The following is a 17,415-nucleotide window of genomic DNA, read 5'->3' on the forward strand; positions in this document are numbered from 1 at the left end:
CGTCGCGTGATTTCTGCGCCAGTTCAGCTTCCCCGCTAAATTTGGAGAAAATATTGACGTAAAGTGACCTATGCACCAAATCAGTTTGCCCGCTAAGTTTGGCGGGAAAATTAACGTCAGATGACCTGACTTCACGGGACCTATGAACAAGTTAAGGTTCACCCCTAAATTTAGCGGAAATATTGACGTCACGTGAACTCTCCACCAATTCAGTTTCCCCGCTAAATGTTTCAGGGAACACCCATCACGACCTTAATATCATTTATTCATCAACAACCTATCAACGCTAAATCAACGCAACGTCGTTTCAATATCAAGTCACCCTATGATGCACGATCGGCGCAATGTCAATGAATCGTCAACTTCATTATGTCGAATAAGCAACACAGCTGTCGCTGTCTAAACGCATCACGTAGTGTGATCGTCGCGCCATTTTTTTTTTTTCAAAAACAGTTAGTGTGAAATACAAGGACAAGTAAAAGACTGAACAGGACAAGCGCCTTTTTTATCTAAGTATATGGAAGTGCGTTTGAATGCAAGCATAAATAATTTTCTTCGGCTACGATTAGATACGGAGTGGTGGAACGTTCGTCGTGGGTGTCGTCTGGTGTTTTGTTACCCGTCCTTCTTGCCGATAAAGCTCTCCCCCTCCCCTCCCGGAGATAGTTGCACCCTCGCCAGTCAGGCATGCCGAGACTCCTAAGAAACCCCCAAGAGATAGTTTTTCACGACTGCCTGACGTATTTTTTTCTGCAGGGACGCCAGAGTCCCCATGCTGTGATCGATCCATGGGAGATCCAACGGTGAGGTGTCCCGCTCCCGGAAGATGAACGTGCTTCGGTTCATACTGTTGCTTCTCCTGGGCCCCCACACTGCGCTGGCGCTGCCCTGTAGTTGCGCTCAGCTATCGGACAAAGTGGGCCAAATCCGCGACGAACTGGAGAACCTTCGCGAGGACGTTAAGGTGCTCAGCCGCAAGGTCAGCGTGAACGTGGGCCTGAGGCACGATGTGGAGGATCTCAAGATGTCCGGCATGGCGAGGACCGAACAGATGACCAAACTCACAGCCGACGTTCGGGAACTCCAGAAGCGGGACCAGAACACGGTGTCCAACCTGATCCAGGTGGTTCCCGGCAGCACAATGGATGACCTGGTTACTATGGTTAAGCGACTTGCTGCCCAGGTTTCGGAGATGAGGGAGGAGAGGACCTCGTGGCTGAGCAGTCTCTCCAAGATTAAGGAAGAGAACGCCGAAAATAGCAAGTCAAAGATAAGCTTATTTAGCGCTCTGGACGACGTCAGATCCGAGCTCGCACACTTCCAGGCCAAGGTCGCTGGGATTTCGGAGGTTTCGCAGCGCCTGGATGCGCTGGAAAGCACGGTAAGCGTGGATGACTCAATCTTTGTGGAACTGAGTGCCCCCGGGCCAAAGTCTACGTCAGATGATGCGAAGGGCGTGACTCAGATTGAATTCATTGGTGCTGATGGTAACTTTACGGTTAACATAAACGACTCCGGCCACTACGGCTGCCTGGAGCACATCAATGCTACAGACGGTTCGTCTTCTCGCGAGTGCTCCGACTTTCGAAACACCACCGGCGAGCAAGATGAAGCAGGTGGACGCAGTGCGCGAACCTTGCGCGGAGAGGAACGAACTTCGTTCAATCGCGTCTTGCATCTCCTGGTCGGAAAGGTGAAAGACGTTCACGAGAACGTTACGCAGCTCAACCTGACTCATCGCCTGAGAAGTCTAGAAGACGCTGCCCAAGAAGTGAATCGTCGCCTCACCACGCATCATGACGGAGTTATGTCTGACATTGACGATGTTCGGAATAGGGTTCAAGAGCTAGGGTTCGAAGTGCGAAACTTAACCGAGGAGGTCATCATCTTGCGTCAGCCACAAGAGGCTAATGGGGAATGGTTGCAGCAACTTACAACTAATCACAGCGAAATCAGGTTCCTGCTAGACCATGCGTTATCGAAGCTTGGATCTGTGGAGAACTTTATCGAACATCTGACAACCGAAAACAACGCAACCCTTCTGGCACTTCAAGCCTTAACCGGAAGCTTGGGAACAGTGTCGAAGCGCGTAGAGATTCTGAACACGTCGGTGGAAGACAACTTAAAAGAACGCTTAAGCGACGAGAAACTACGGAGTTTGAGAAATACGCTGGATTCGAAGATGTCGGCCCTTAATAACACGGTGGATTCGTCTTTGAATCTGATGAATCGAACGATCAAAAAGAACGTCGAGACGCTGAAAGAGCGAATGGATGCCTTACAAGGCGCGTTAGCCGAAGAGGAAGAAAAGCTCAAGACGGTGATGTTGAACCTGAGTCAAGCTTCGGACATGAGAATGACTCTCCATGGGTGGCATCCGAGTAAGCATTCAAAAACTCTAAAACCTCTTTGTAGTGTTACCTTGCTTTATCTGGAGTGTTTAATTGTGCTTTGGCTGAGGTGTCACGTCTGTGCAATTTGTACGTTTTCATGTTCTTGTTTAAAAAAACAAAACAAAAAAACAAGAACAACACTAGATGAATAGTCACATGGCACGATGCTCTTTACCTAGCTTCTATGCCTCTTACATGCACCTGTAGCATCGTGTCAGGAGTAGAAAAAGAAAAGTGTCATTCCAGAGACGATCCTACGTTAAGGAAGTTCGTGACACAAGATTCCATCATGCACTTGCAACTAGGATCAAATGTAAATATGAAAATACTTGAAGTAAGTCATGAAACCATAATACATCTACATAGTTTCATTCGTTCCTGGGTTCAAGTTCACGATGAAATCTCCTCAGTCATCGAAGACAAGCTAGTGCATGATGAATCCTGGTTTGAAGTGCATGCATAGGATCGAGTCACGAGCTTCCTTCCCATCAGTCAAGCTTTTCCCCTTATACTCCTGACATGTTCCTGCAAACTCTTCAAGTGCTTTATATCTGGTAAGTTTATATGATAAGTCATCAAAATTACTAAGGTTTTAAACCTTAGTGGTAGTTGGCTGCTAACTGCCGCTAGTGTTCTAAATTTGTTTTTTCGGACTGGTGTTTGGTCATTGTGTCTTGCCTTTCACAGTTTAAGTTTAAGCCGCACATATAATAAGAGCGGGTAAAAACTATAGTCGTACACAGGTAGACCACTCTAATCAATGGAAGATTTATGTTTGCGTTTTTGCGAAACAATATCCAGTCACAAACCAAGTACGCAATCTGCTACCGACCTCTCTGCAGACGACAGCACGCCATGCCCTGGTTTGCTGTTCCTGGGTCGTGACGTCAACCTCGTCCTCACGACCGACGCCGGCACGTTCCGATCTCCCCAACTTTCCTCGGAGCCACTTCCAGTTGGAAGCGTTGTGCACTTCCGCTGTGCTCATGCCGGGACGTTCCGGCTCGAGGGCGCTGAAACCATACGGTGCTTAGCTGGTAGGTGGTCCAACAGGCCCCCTCACTGCCAACCGTTGACGACGCTTCAAGAGCTTAGAGGTGAGGAGACTTCGATGGTTCTGAACTATAGGCCTGTATACGTCAGGACGTGCTAACTTTTTTCGGTAATAAGTTACCTAGTGAAAACAACTTAGTCACTTTTTAAAAGTAGAAACGATATCTGCGTTACTTTTTGAAGAAGTAATGAGTAACAATATTTATATCCTACTGGTGGAAAACTTGTACAAAACAAGAACCCAACCTAGTTGTCATCCCAGCTCGCGCTTGTAATTCAAACGAGAATAAAAGGCTACATATACCATAAAAAGATGTGCACAAGGTATGTCAGTACCGCCACAGTTATCCTTGGATGAACGTGTAAAAATTAAAAAAAAAGGTGATAGTGGCAATGAATATCGAATGCGGCTACTGCTTTATAAAAACGACACATTTAAAGTAACGAGAAAATAAAGCGTTACTTTTAAGCTAAGGTGAGACGTTCCTTTTGAATGTCTGTAATGAGTAACGTATTTATTTCTTGAGTAAGAGTAAAGGTGTTTAGTAATTTCTTTTTGTACATGTCGGGTTTTGAAGTATTGACTTGCTGGTCGTTGTTTACGGTGCTTCAGACATTTATGCTCGAGTGTGACCGAGAAACCGCGCTCTTCGTGCTTCAGCAGCTGATGTTCGTTTCCAAACGTAAAAAGATAGTTCCACAAAGAAGGAGTCATGTTTCACGCGTGTTACCGCTGAAAAACAGCTTCGACTCAAAACTCAATTTGACTAAAATGTGACGTCACAATATCTAGATCTTTCGATGACCTGCAGTGCTTGGGGCATTCACCAGCTCAGTGGCTCATCCTCGCAACCTGACCCAATGACCTCACCATCTCGGCAATATTGGTGCGATTTTGTGCGATTTCAGATTACACCAGCATTGCCGAGGCGTAATTCGCCAGGCGGAATTTAAAATATGATTGATTCGACGGACAATCGGTATGGTCATCGGAAGTCAATAAAAACAGGAAAGTCAGTGATGGCTTATGAAACACAGGAAGTGCTATATTATTTTTTTTTAGTCGTCAGAAACGAATATATTTTCACTGCTGTCACCGGAGATCACACGACTTCAACCAAACAACGTTATTTCGTTCTAGCGAACAATGGTACGGATAATTTTCCGTCCATAACTTACGAGACGGAGGACGACGCTGGATACATGACTGACGAGAGTGGAAGACTCGTGTTCGCGCCGGGTGCCACCATAGCCCTCACCTGCCTGTACCCCCGGTCCAAGGGTCAAGTCAGCTGGTTGCATAACGGGACCGTGCCCAAGGACGCCACGTCGGCGTGGCTCGCAGGCCCGGACGGAAACTACGCTTACAGACTGAGCGTGCACAATGCTTCGGTCGCACACTCGGGAGTCTACGCCTGCGTGGACCCGGGAGGAAAGAAGCACCACGTTCATGTCAGAGTTCAAGGTAAGTGGAATCAATGAGCACGACGAATTCGGTTCGAACCTAAGACATAAAAAAAGAAATTACACTCTTTACAAGTTTAATGCCTTCACTTGTTTGTATACATCTCTTAGAGTTAAATTGCGGCATATCATTGGAGTTACGTGAATGATGAGGTTGCTAAAAACCGCTTCTACCGGGAAAGCCAAAATGCCTGTGGGCAGAGACTGTTCATGATGTTTGATAAGGTTACGCAATGCTCTGTATGGCATCGAAATCTTAATTCTTGATCGAAACGTCTATTTTGCCTCGCCGTTCGCCAAGCTCTTCTTCTTGATAGCGCGAGGAATTGAATTTTTTATTGAAGACGAAACAAATACAGACACTTTTAGAAAACGACAATTCAATAACTTTCTGAAAAAAATTGTAGCGTCTGCTTTCCCGCGAAGCACGTAGAGGAGCCGGCAGCTGCAATCCACGGGGTAGCAGTCGGCACAATGTCACTAAGTAGGGTAAAACGTCATGTTTTTGTGCCACAGCACAGACTGTTTACTTTTTAGTCTAAACATGTTTTCAGCTTCGTCATCCGCCGAGCATCCGCCAAAAATTGATAAAAAAAGGCTCTCCCAAGTTCTTGTTTTGCGCCAGATTAGGTTTGTCAGATTTCCCTCGAGTGAGTTTATTGTAAAATCTACCGATTGTTCAACTGTAAACTGTCAACCGATTGTTCAACTGTCAATTGTAAAATCTACCGATTCACGAAAACAACTATCAGAGCCGGGATAACACCATCATGTTTCGTTTTTATTGGGGTCCTTGGACCTGGGTACGAGAAACATCTATTTCAATTGTTGCTAAATTTTCTACTAGAATGAACGCATGTTGAAGTACATCAACTTTTAAAGATAGAGCGCGTGCAGTTGTAGGCTTGTCAAAGATGCCTATACTCCTATTTCACAAACGACTGCAGTAAAAACAAAGGCTCAGGCGCCAAGCTCGGAAGAATGGTTTTGTTTGTACCAGAACCCGTACGTGGGACTTTCCAAAGCCACGCGCTCGTGACAAGGCCTGCACGGCAGATGTTTGTGACATGGAGTATACGCACAGAGGCTGCACCTGCTTGCCGACATGGAGAAGGTGACAGCTGGCAGAGCTTTTTAATTTATTGGCTTGGTTAAAAATGCCATATTCAACGTTTGAATGTAGTAAACGTTTAAAATAAACGATGATATAATTGAAGAGCCCGAAAAGATAGCCGCCAGTTTTAATGAACATTTTAAATCTGTTATTACTAGCGATGATGGACGGCTGCCAATTACACTGTTGATTAGGCTCTGTCAGAATTGTATAACCTTATTTTAACTGAAGAAGGCATCCTTAATCTTCTTCTTAACGTCGATCCTAGAAAAGTCAATGGGGCCAGATTTGATTCCAAATGCTTTTCTGGTACGTTACTCTAAGCTGGTGGCTAAGTACTTTTGATAATATTCCGAAAATCATTACAATGAAGCGCTAGAATGAAAAGGAGCTAAAATTATACCTGTTTTCGAATTGGGCGACAAAAAGAAATGTTGCAAACTATAGGCCCATTTCCATAACAAGTCAGTGTTGTAAACTGTTAAAACATATGATTTCTAGACAGATTTCCGATTACGTTGGAAAGGTAAATATCTTAGCGGCGAGTCAGCAGGGATTTAGAAGAGGCCTGTCTACCGTAACCCAGTTGATAGAAATAATGCACGATCTTGGTAAGGTAATGAATAGCAAAAGTCAGGCAGATGTTGTATTTCTGGGTTTTAGTAAAGCCTTCGATAAAGTTCCTCACAACAAGCTTCTTCTAAAACTGAATACCACATCTAACTCAAATAAATTAGTGAGATGGTTACCCTCATACCTAGAAGGAAGAGAACAGTACGTTTGTTTGAAAGGTTATGAATCTGATTCCCTCCCCGTTGACTCCGGCTGTGCCCCAGGGCTCTGTCTTGGGGCCCTTACTTTTCCTATTATATATCAACGATATCACTAAAAACGTAGATGTCAACATAAGATTATTCGCAGACGATTGCATTTTATACAAAGAAGTTAAATCCTATCAAGACCAAATAGTTTTAAATAATTGCTTAGAGAGGATACAGTCTTGGTGTCGGGAATGGCAAATGAAGCTGAACACCTCAAAAAATGTTTCAATGTCCATTACGCGAAAAAAGTGTCCTCTGGATTTTTATTAATGCATTGATGGTCAACCTATTTAACGTGTCGAAGAATTTAAGTACTTAGGGTTATATTATAGTAATAAACTATTATGGGACAAACACATTGACTACATTACAACAAAAGCGACCCAGCGGCTTTGGGCCTTGAAACGTCTCTTGAAGCACTCTTCCCCCAGCACGAAACTTAGTCTATAAAACGATATTAAGGCTAATCTTGGAATATGGAAATGTTGTCTATGACCCATTCACTAAAATTAATATTATTAAGCTAGAAGGTGTACAAAGGAAAGCAATATGGTTTGTTTACAACAAATATGAAACGCGAAGCTCCCCTTCAGAAATGTTGCAACATTAAGCTAACCTGCTAACATTAAGCGAAAGAGCGCGGATAAATAGATTAAAGATGCTATTTTTAATGATTCAGGGTAAATTAAATATCGACAATTCCAGATATATTATATTCTCAGGCAGGTTAAACACCCGATCATCTCATGCACGTTCAATACTGGACTACCAAGTGCGATTGGACACCTTCAAATACTCCTTTTTCCCTAGGATCATTGTTGAATGAAACAAGCTGCCCGCTAATGTTGCCAATTCAGACTCTGTTGATTATTTTATCAATAAAGCAACTGTCTTTTTTTCAATATAGATTGAAATTAATTTTCCCCATGTTTACATGACTTGTTAATAGTTATTGTTTTGTATACTCTATATACAGGGTGTCACAAAAGAAAATTTACACGGTCTTTTTCACCACAAAAATGAACTAGGCATCGCCGAACGCTGATTCTCCGCCCAAAGGTAGAGCTAGAGGTCACAACCAGATGCCAAAGTTTCAGCCCAAACCTATAACTCAATCAAAAGTTATAAGTAATTTTCTGAAAATGTCAATGGGAAAATGGAGCCCATTTTCGCCCGTTTTCGGTTTCTGGTGCCATAGAGCCCCATGCGTTTGAAAACGCAGTCGGCCGCCATTTTCCCATTGAAAATTTCAGAAAATCACTTATAACTTTTGATTAAGTTATCGGATCGGGCTGAAACTTTGGCATCTGGTTGTGACCTCTAGCTCTACCTTTTTGCGGAGAATGAGCATTCGGCGACGCCTAGTTTATTTTTGCGGTAAAAAAACACCGTGTAAATTTTCATTTGTGACACCCTTTATATTGCATAATGTTTTAAGCCTCATTTCTGCACGCTGATGTGACCAATTCAGATTCGGTCTTATTAATATTTATTGTTTTGTATGACGGGTGCTATTTATATTTATATTGTATAATGTTTTGGGCCACAGTATCCCTGGCGTTCAATTGTAGTCTTCTTATTATTTGTATTTTTCTGCCTCTCCTACCACGGCTCTTTGGGCCAGGTAGTATTGATAAACAAAAATAAAACAGCTGGGAATGAAAGCGCATCATACATAATCCCACTTCAATTTTGGAAATATACCTTCCCTGTATTCTTTTCTATTATCGAATCTGAAATGAGCACAAGTCCCTCGTGAACCTTACAGCGTTTAGAAGCATCCAGTTCCTGATGAGCATGAAATCGCGTATGTCCAGAAGTCGTCTGCGAAGAACTGGAAGCCCCTCCAGGCGCAGCAATGGACGTCAGCCACACCGGGCCGATGACCATGGGAACCGTGGTTCGCTTTTGGTGTCCGCTGGGCCACAGACTCGACGGTGAAGCTGAGCTCTCCTGCTCAGCGTCCGGAAAGTGGTCTGCCCCCGTTCCAAGCTGCCCCGAAATAGGTGCTACCATTTGAACGCGGCTATGCATGACCTGCACGTGACAACGTCCCACCATTCTGGTGGTCATTCTGACTTGTTTTTTTTTTTGCTGAAGAGAACGGATTCGGTGCTACGAATTGCATGGTGCAGCACTGAGCAGCGAGACCACCACAATGGCTACTAGTATGACGTCAGTGAAAAAAAATGTATTCATAGTATGAGTCTTTGAAGTAGCTTCATGGGGCAGACTAGAAGCCCACCATTCAGTATATACCGGTATCCATGTACAGTATCTCAAATTTAGTGTTTATATAAACCCTTGTTTGCCTTGGAACTTCTGTTTTATTAGTCTCTGTAGGAAACACAAAGAAACAGGCACAACAAGCACCTTTATCGAAAGCCATCGGTGAAATCCAAACAAAGGAAGAAACTAGACGTTCGCGTTTATGCGGCGTAAGCTCAGCCGGCCTTTGAGGTGCAGTGATACTGTTTTACTCTGATGATAAGAAACTTTGCCAGTACAGTACGATTTATAGCCTGGTATCGTTATAGTGCATAACGCAATAGTGATACACAGCCGCACACCGATACGATGCTCACCCAGATCGAAACGGGTGGGGGTGGTGATTAAAGCCAGGATCCCTGGGTTTTGCAGAAAATTGAGCTGCGCTCCACGTGCTCATGGCAGTGGCTCGCTAACACATTGGGCCATTGATCCCTCTTAGTTGTTGTTTTTTTTTTTTTCAGTGACGCAGTAATGTAGTTGTTACATTTTTAGAGCGCAGCTCTTAGGCGCCCGTTTCCGGCTTGAGCGGCTTCGCCGTCGGCGTAACCGCGCGGTGCATTATGGGAAATGTCCCATACTGCACCGCGCGGGACCCTCGTTACAACGAAGGTCCTGTGCGGTGGTGCATTATGGGACATTTCCCATGATGCAACGCGCGGGAAGGAGGAGTGGGAGGAGGAAGGAGGAGGAGAGGAGGGGAGGGAAGCATCTTGAGAGATGAGGGGAGGTGGGAGAAAAACGAGGAGGAGAAAGAGGAGGGAGGAGGAGTATCAGAGATAATGAGGAGGAGGGTTATACCCTCCCCTCAGTACCCTTCCCTCCTCCTCCTCTAGAGCTGCGCTCTAATTCGGCGTTACAGGGTGTTGTAAACGTCTTTCGTTTTTTTAAATGACAACGAGTAAAGCACTTTCGTTATTACTTTACGGTATGGACTATCAAATTAGCTCACTCGTTACATTTGATTAATGTTGTTTTCAGCATAGGTTAAAAGCGAATTAATTTGCGTTTTGCATATTTTGCCGATAATGGGTGATATTATATTTGCTCCACCGCGAATTCATTTCCCCAATATGATTATAAAAAAAGTTTCGTACAAATTTGATTCAAAATACAGTAAACACTAATAAATCACTCTGTGAAACTTTAATTGTCGAAGTTCGTATTCGAGGCTTATCGCCGCCAAATGCTACTCAAATCTAAAGTAACGGCAAAGTAACGTTCTTTAGATTTTTAAAAGGAAGGGTAACGCATTTCGTTACTTCTGCTGGAATGTAGCGGATTTCAGTAACGCGTTAATTTTTGGAGAACTTACGAGTAAGGCCACTTCGTTACTTATTTTCGGTAACGGGCCCAACAACACCGGCTGAAAGCCCACCTTTGCTCTGGCGTCAAGACTGACCTGGTACTCACGACGCGGCTATCGACAAGGGTGCTCGTCGTATCGGTTTCAAGCCAGGCTTCAGAGAGTTTGCATCTGATCCTTGTTGATGGTATATTTTCCAGAAGATTTCTCTCCTCCCTGGAATGCGTGCAGCAAGCCAGCAGTGCCGGGCCCTTTGAGCATTTCACCGGACCACAAATGGTACAAGGAAGGGGATCGTATTCAGTACAGGTGCCACGGCGGCGGCATGCTCATTGGCAAGGCCAGCTCATTCTGTCTTCAAGGTCGCTGGATCGGGAATACGCCAAGCTGCCTTTGACGCGTTTCAAGGGCAGTCTTCAACAGGCGCTCGAGAGAGAAAGAAGGTGGGAAATAACTATAAAGCAAGAGAGAGAGGGAGAGCAACACATTTAAGCAAACAGTCTAAGTAAAACCGGTTGCCAAATTTCCTTCGTATTTTATATAGCTCCCACGTCATATTGGAAATTTTAATTGGTATTCACTTCGAGTGAAGAGGTTGCATTTGATATTGCCTAAACAGAGGAAATAAAGCTGAATCTCAAACGGGCCTTCTCTTTATATGCCTCAAATGACAACAAAAGTAGCAATAGCCACAAAAATATATATATGATTTTCCAAATAAACATATCAAAACATTTTGTTTGATCGTTATTGTCAACCGCATTATATCATTAGTTATAAAGGGATGTGTGAACTCGTGAAGTTAGACTCGTTGCACAACAGGAGAACAATTCGCGACTGACATATTTGTGTAGGATTGTAAATGGCATTCGCAACTCCAGCGCGCCGCTCGCCCTCCCGCGGACGAACGGAGAACCACACTGTGAGCAAAAATAACACGCCCAGACGTGTAAACCGTTGTCCCATAGCGGACACGTCGAAACGTGTTCGTTTTACACGAGGCCATCTGTGTTTTTCGTCTACACATGAGGTGCTGTGTAAACTTAACACGCTACACCGTGTCTGCCTTCCGCAAAACCGTTTCGAGCGTGTTCCTTATGAAACATGGCGGCCAGCGGCCGAGAACAGGCGAGAGACGAGCCCTGCGAGCCGCGCGCCTTTCAGCCGAATTGAAAGCACACAGGGCGCGTTAGTTCTCGTTCGATGTCTTTTATACACAGTAAAGTCTCCAAGCGGCGGACGTAGCTACTTGCAAAGGTACGTACGTGTGTTGTCGGCGGTCGGCGGCGTCAATAGCTTCAACGAACCGCTAGACAAAAAAAACAAACAAAAAAAACAAGAAAGAAAAAAAAAAACGAATGCCGAACTCACATGGATAAATAACTTGAGCAAACTATTTAGAATTGGGCGGTAACTTGCGCCACCTATCGAGATTTCTAGCAGCCTGTTTAAAAAAAAAAGACGAGTCTGTTAACACTGTGAACGACCACGGCCACACAGCAACCCTACATGCAGCGCAGGCAACACAGCACACAGCTACACGGCACCGACATATACACAAACACAACAACCGACACAACGCCCGACACTTCCTACTCGATATCCATTTCTCCCCGCGGCGCATATAAGCTTGACATGTGCGGGTGAGCTCTTTGGTCACTGACCATTACAGATTTATAGAAGAATACACAAAACACGGCGCAATGGACAGCCGTGTGTTAGAACTGTTTGCATTTAAAAAGTATGGAGGCAAAATCTATAATGTTAGTCCGTTGCAATAAATAATGATATGTTAAAAATAAATCTTAAACCGGTCATGAAAAAGTTCAAATTTTTGTTATTTTCTTGCTTGACCAGTGTTATGAGCAGTCCGACTAGCATGAATCAGATAGAAAAACAAATTATTGGGATTTTGTCATTACGTATACAATAATAAATGAAAATGATCCTTGCGCAAAGCATTTTTTATATATTTTTGTGAAGGACATTCGGACATCCGCCCAACACTTCACTTCCGCTAGTTGCAGCAGTTGCAGTACGGGAGCAGACGCCTTCACTTTTGGGGCGTTTTGATGCAGTTTGTTGTCGTATGTCGTGTCGGTGTCGAGAAGGGCGGTGGGGCTTGGGAGTTTGTGACCGGTGTTATTCGTGAACACTGGTGTGGGGCGCTCATGCGTCTTTTTTTTATACTGCCACCACCCCGAACTTTGAAGATACACGGGCCTGTAGCAGTGCATTATGCTGAATCGCGAGCTCCTTCTCTGTCGACGTCGCTTTCCTGGTGCCACTCGTGGATACTGCAAGCGTTTAAACAGTGCGCACCGTCTCGCCTACATCCCCGGTGACGTACTCGACCTGTTGAAACTTATTGCTTCTGTCATTTTAGAGTGCGCAAGGCAGTTATCTCGTTGGTCTGGTTTCGGTTATAAAAGCAAGGCAAAACGCTCGTAGTTCCCGCCCTCAGTACACGTTGGACATCTTCCACACTTTGACACCGGATAACTGAATGAACGAGGATTTACATTCACTTCCGAGGTTACTCTCGCCGCTTCCTCACCGTTGAGCAGCAGGATGAGCTGGCGACAAGCCGCGGATGAAAGCCTTGAGCATCAACAGCCCAAGCGCACTCGGTGCCGATGCGGGCGACGCGGGTTTCTGTCAACCGGGAGGCCAGCACAAACCGTGACCGTTCCAGCTCTTCGTCATGACACGGTGTTGCAGAGAGCAGGGTAAAATACAGCTACACGGATCACCGAAGCAAACGACTGCTATCTTAAACCTTGGCTTCTGATTGCGTCTTTGTAGTAGATCATATTATTCGTTTTGCTGGAGAGACGCAAACGACGGGCATAACAAAATCGCTTGCATATTCCGCATATCTCACAAAAGCATTTACCCTGTCACCTTGCGAAAAGCGCGAAACACGGAGTCCGCACCGTCCTAAGCTTCCCGTTTTTTACCTGCTTTAGAGCAGTTTGTACCTGCTAGTAGATATGCCTACTGAAACTGAAACAGGGCAGTGCCAGAGAGAAAGAGAAAAAGTTGAGAAAGCTTGCTCGCTCTCTAATTTCTCAACTCTCAAGTGATTGTACCATAATAAATGCACCAACGCGTCTTCCAAAATAAAGAAAGAGCACTACGTTCACAACATAAAAAATGGTCTCAGTACATGCATCTGTGGGCAGGTAGGAAACCTTGCCCTTATTTATTCACGCCGCATGATTGCCGCAACAAACTCGTTGCAGGACCGAATCATACTCGAGCGGTGTGCGTCGCTATGCAAACGCAGTCCAACACGAAGCATAAAAAACGGCAGATTTAAGACCACAATCCGGAGTCCATTATTTAATTAAAACAACGTAATTTTGTTGAAAACGCCCGCGGCTTCTTACTCACGGTACGTGTCAGGATACTTCCACAGTTTGAAACGGAACGAAGGAAGATTTACTTTTAAAAACGCTCGCTGCGTCCTCCTGGACCAGCTGGACCGGATCAGCTGACGACGACGGGACTGTACCCGTTGAACCTCCACCACGCAACAAACAATTTGCGCTCCGTGTTAAAAACGTGGTTCAAACAGACCCGGAATACAAAGCACCGCACCACACACGACGAATGTTTCAGCTCTTTTTCGCATCGCCGGGTTGCACCAAACAGAACGAGATCGCCGAAGTCAACGCCGCGCTGTCGTGAACCTTGGCTTGTGGTTGCGAACTCGTGGACCCTGTGACTCCCTTCGCTTTCAAAGCACACACGACGATTACGAATGCTACTTTCCGTCTTCCAGGAACATCACAGGGGCACTTCTCCGGTCACGTCTTCACTGTGTGCTCGCAAACTCCGAAGCTCTATGCGAAGCTTCTCGCGTCCCGTCAAACCAAAACAGTAACGGCGCCATGCGTACTTGCCAGATTTTCTCCGGTCAAAGAAAAAGAACGAAAGCCAACCGGCGCTTGCTTCCAGCGTACATCGGCGTTGCGTTTGCGCCGTGGCCAGATCGCCAGATCGCTTGCAGTTGAAGCAAGTTGGTTGAAGGTTGAAGCAAAAACGAAACCAACTGCAATGTCACGTGTTCACATCGAGGACACGCTTTTTATATCCATTTTAACTGTTTGGAACGAATAATTAGACCCATAACTTTATTTGTGGTGTCTAAGAAACTGTTATCAGGACCCCTAAACTAAATACAAACATGGGCGACATGAAGCAAGCCGCATTGCCATCGACCAGAAGATGGCGGCGAGCCCGGTAAGCGTGGGTTTCGCCAACGTCCTGCGGGTGCATATCTGTCTCCGAGACATGTTTCTTTCCGCGGCATTTGTCTCGACGGTCCTTTCTAAGTGTGTCCCCAAGCATTCCGGTGCTTCGATAGCCGGCAATGCCGCGGTCGTCGCCGGGGGCGATGCGTGTTTTCGAGGTCGGCTACACGGTTATGCGTGTATGACCGAACCAAAACACGTTTTTTACAACCTCGCATGATTTCTGAACGAATTATCCGTTACTCATCGTGTAAATTTATGGTAATTTGTGTAAATGGCGTGTTTTTCACCCCAAATATTCGCCAAATACACGGGACTTGCTAACAGTGCAGAGGAGCGGGGACGGCAGCGGCGGGGGCGGCGCGGAAACGGTGGCAGGGACTGTCGGCCGTGATGCCTGAAGCCGTTTTAACGAAAAAAGTGAGCGCGTTAAAAAAGGAAGTCTTGTGCTCCGGCTTGCAACAGCCTTCCACGAAGGACTGGTATGTCTAATTTCATTAGGGACTTTTCGTGTATCGCATACGCTGCGGATTTTTGGTCTTGTGCATGACCGCCAGCTCAATCTGTACTCAACGTGATGGAAAACGTTCCCGCTAATAATGAAGAACTCTAGTACGGTCTACGAGCAGTCTATTCTTTGTCATGAGTAGGAGAAAACTCGTCGTGCAACGGTATGTCGAGCAATGAAAATCGGGAATGGGTTCGGCGTTTTAAAGCCGTTACAAGGAACATGACCATTTATTCCCAGCACTTTCAAAAGACAGAATACCCGCACTTGCTTTCAGGTAATTACCAAGCAAATAAAGAAATGCTCGAAGCATTTTAAGTGCGTCTTTGTTAGCTAGCCGTTCGTGACGAGAGCTTAGAACGCGCAGTTTTGGCCAGAGGGACCGCAATGTTGCAAATAACACGATACGAAAAAATGTACGGTATATTAAAATATTTATTTTTGATAGAGCAATAAATAAAACCCCTAAACACGCCGATTATGTTGATACGCAGTTTTTGCAAAGCGCACGACACCCCTAAACTTCAGTTGAACGTACAGCGTACTGACGTTTCAACCGGCGCTACCAACTTTCACGAGTGGCTTGACAGCCGAGTTGTGCAACTTATTAGAATAGCTTAAATAAGTGGAAATGACTGTAAAAAAGAAAAAAAAAAAACGGGTTTTCTGGGCTTTACTGCAAAACCTCGGCGTTTTTTTTTTTTTTTTTTTGGTAGTCTTTGATGCGTAGTTTAGCTATTTAATATCTTAAATCAAGCTTCTCGTAAAAGCTGGGGCCGTCAGTTTGACGTCAGGGCTGCACAGCGACCTAAGTTTTGGAGTGTCGTATATGTGAAAAAAAAGTGTAAGGATTACAACATTTGTTTCTCTTTAGAGTGATGAGCACGGTAACGCTCCTGAAGCGCACTGAAAATTATGCTTCAGAGGCGCAGCGCGAGCCTGTGGTTGTAATGGTACACCGCACGGTAGCCTGCGGTAACAAACCTTTTATCAATAACCATAGAGCAGTTTGATTACGTGTTGCAATACACTAAAACCGAGACGGCGAGCAGCGGTTTGAGAGGCTGTGACGCGAAGACACCAATACTGTGTATTGCTGCTCTTCCGAAGCTTGACGGTCACCGTTCGCGGCTCTCTTTTTGGAGTACTAATGGTCAGGCAAAGCGCAAACATATCTTCATCACCCTCAAGAATATTCTGCCTCGAACAGTAACGTGGCGGGTGCCTAAAACGCGCTCGCTCACCACAAAGCTTTGCAATTTGAGGTTTCTGCAACTTTTAAATAACAACATGCTCGTCCTCGTAACGTGCATTAGCATCTTTGTCACCTGTAATATGATCCCTCCCTAACCGCTTCGCATTTGTAGACAAATGAATCATTTCTAGCGCGCTGAACAGCGTCAGCGAGCAGGCGCACGGGATATCCTGGAAAATCTATCCCCGTCTCTTCCGCCATCTTGGAACTACCGTCCCGCCACCTATAGGGCGTTGGAGTTGCGAATAATTGATTCACGAGAGCTACTCAGTCACATCTACTTGCACGTTCCTCGTAGGTCTTGTAGACTTTATACTTTGTTTTACAATAGCAATTTTGACCATGCTGCACCCATGACACGCCTACAACTGACGTATAACCATTGGAACAGATTTGTGGGAGTGTTAGTCATGATATTATTGGTGAAGAGCTTAGGTTTCGAAAGTGTGTTGAGGCTATTGTTGTCCTAACATTTCATTTTTATCATGTTTAAAATTTTACTGCTAATTGACTCATTGATACGTGCAGCACTAAGGAGGCGTTAAGCTGTTAGTGGTTCACTCAAAATAAAATAAACAAATAAATAAGAACTTGTATAATTTATGTAAGGAGTATAAGTTGTCGTATGTTCCTATATGTTTAATGAAGGCATTGATATATATATATATATATATATATATATATATATATATATATATATATATATATATATTTCTGTTTTGCTTTGTTAGGGAAGTTCTTTGAGCCGTGGATTTTCTCTCATAGCAGCAATCATGTCATCGAAAATACTAGCACAGCAAAATATGTCACTATGGAAACCTCAGTTTAAGCGGTATCCGTTGTGTAAAGCCGAACTGTTCGTGTAAAACGCCGAATACAAAAATAAAACAGCTGATGCTGTCATTGAACTCACTGTGTCCACCCAGTGCCTAGTACTTTCAAAAACCTTTTGGAGTGACCACCATCAGAGTGTC

General features: G+C 44.7%; 1 protein-coding gene across 2 annotated transcripts; it reads left to right on the plus strand.

Moving 5' to 3' along the window:
* The first annotated feature begins 664 nt into the window (after positions 1–664).
* Positions 665–11,163, plus strand: LOC8050993. Of its 2 annotated transcripts, none has more exons than XM_029979732.3 (5): positions 665–2,381; positions 3,236–3,490; positions 4,588–4,911; positions 8,663–8,851; positions 10,620–11,153. In XM_029979732.3, the coding sequence occupies exons 1-5, from the start codon at positions 827–829 to the stop codon at positions 10,814–10,816; spliced, it is 2,520 nt and encodes an 839-aa protein (XP_029835592.2). In that variant the 5' UTR covers positions 665–826; the 3' UTR covers positions 10,817–11,153. The 2 variants fall into 2 exon arrangements, with proteins under 2 accessions (XP_029835592.2, XP_029835593.2); XM_029979733.4 differs by having other exon boundaries at positions 693–2,381; positions 10,623–11,163.
* Positions 11,164–17,415: the final 6,252 nt, after the last annotated feature.

Source organism: Ixodes scapularis, unplaced genomic scaffold (genome assembly GCF_016920785.2).
Source record: "Ixodes scapularis isolate PalLabHiFi unplaced genomic scaffold, ASM1692078v2 PGA_scaffold8__174_contigs__length_109621045, whole genome shotgun sequence".
Taxonomy (NCBI): domain Eukaryota; kingdom Metazoa; phylum Arthropoda; class Arachnida; order Ixodida; family Ixodidae; genus Ixodes; species Ixodes scapularis.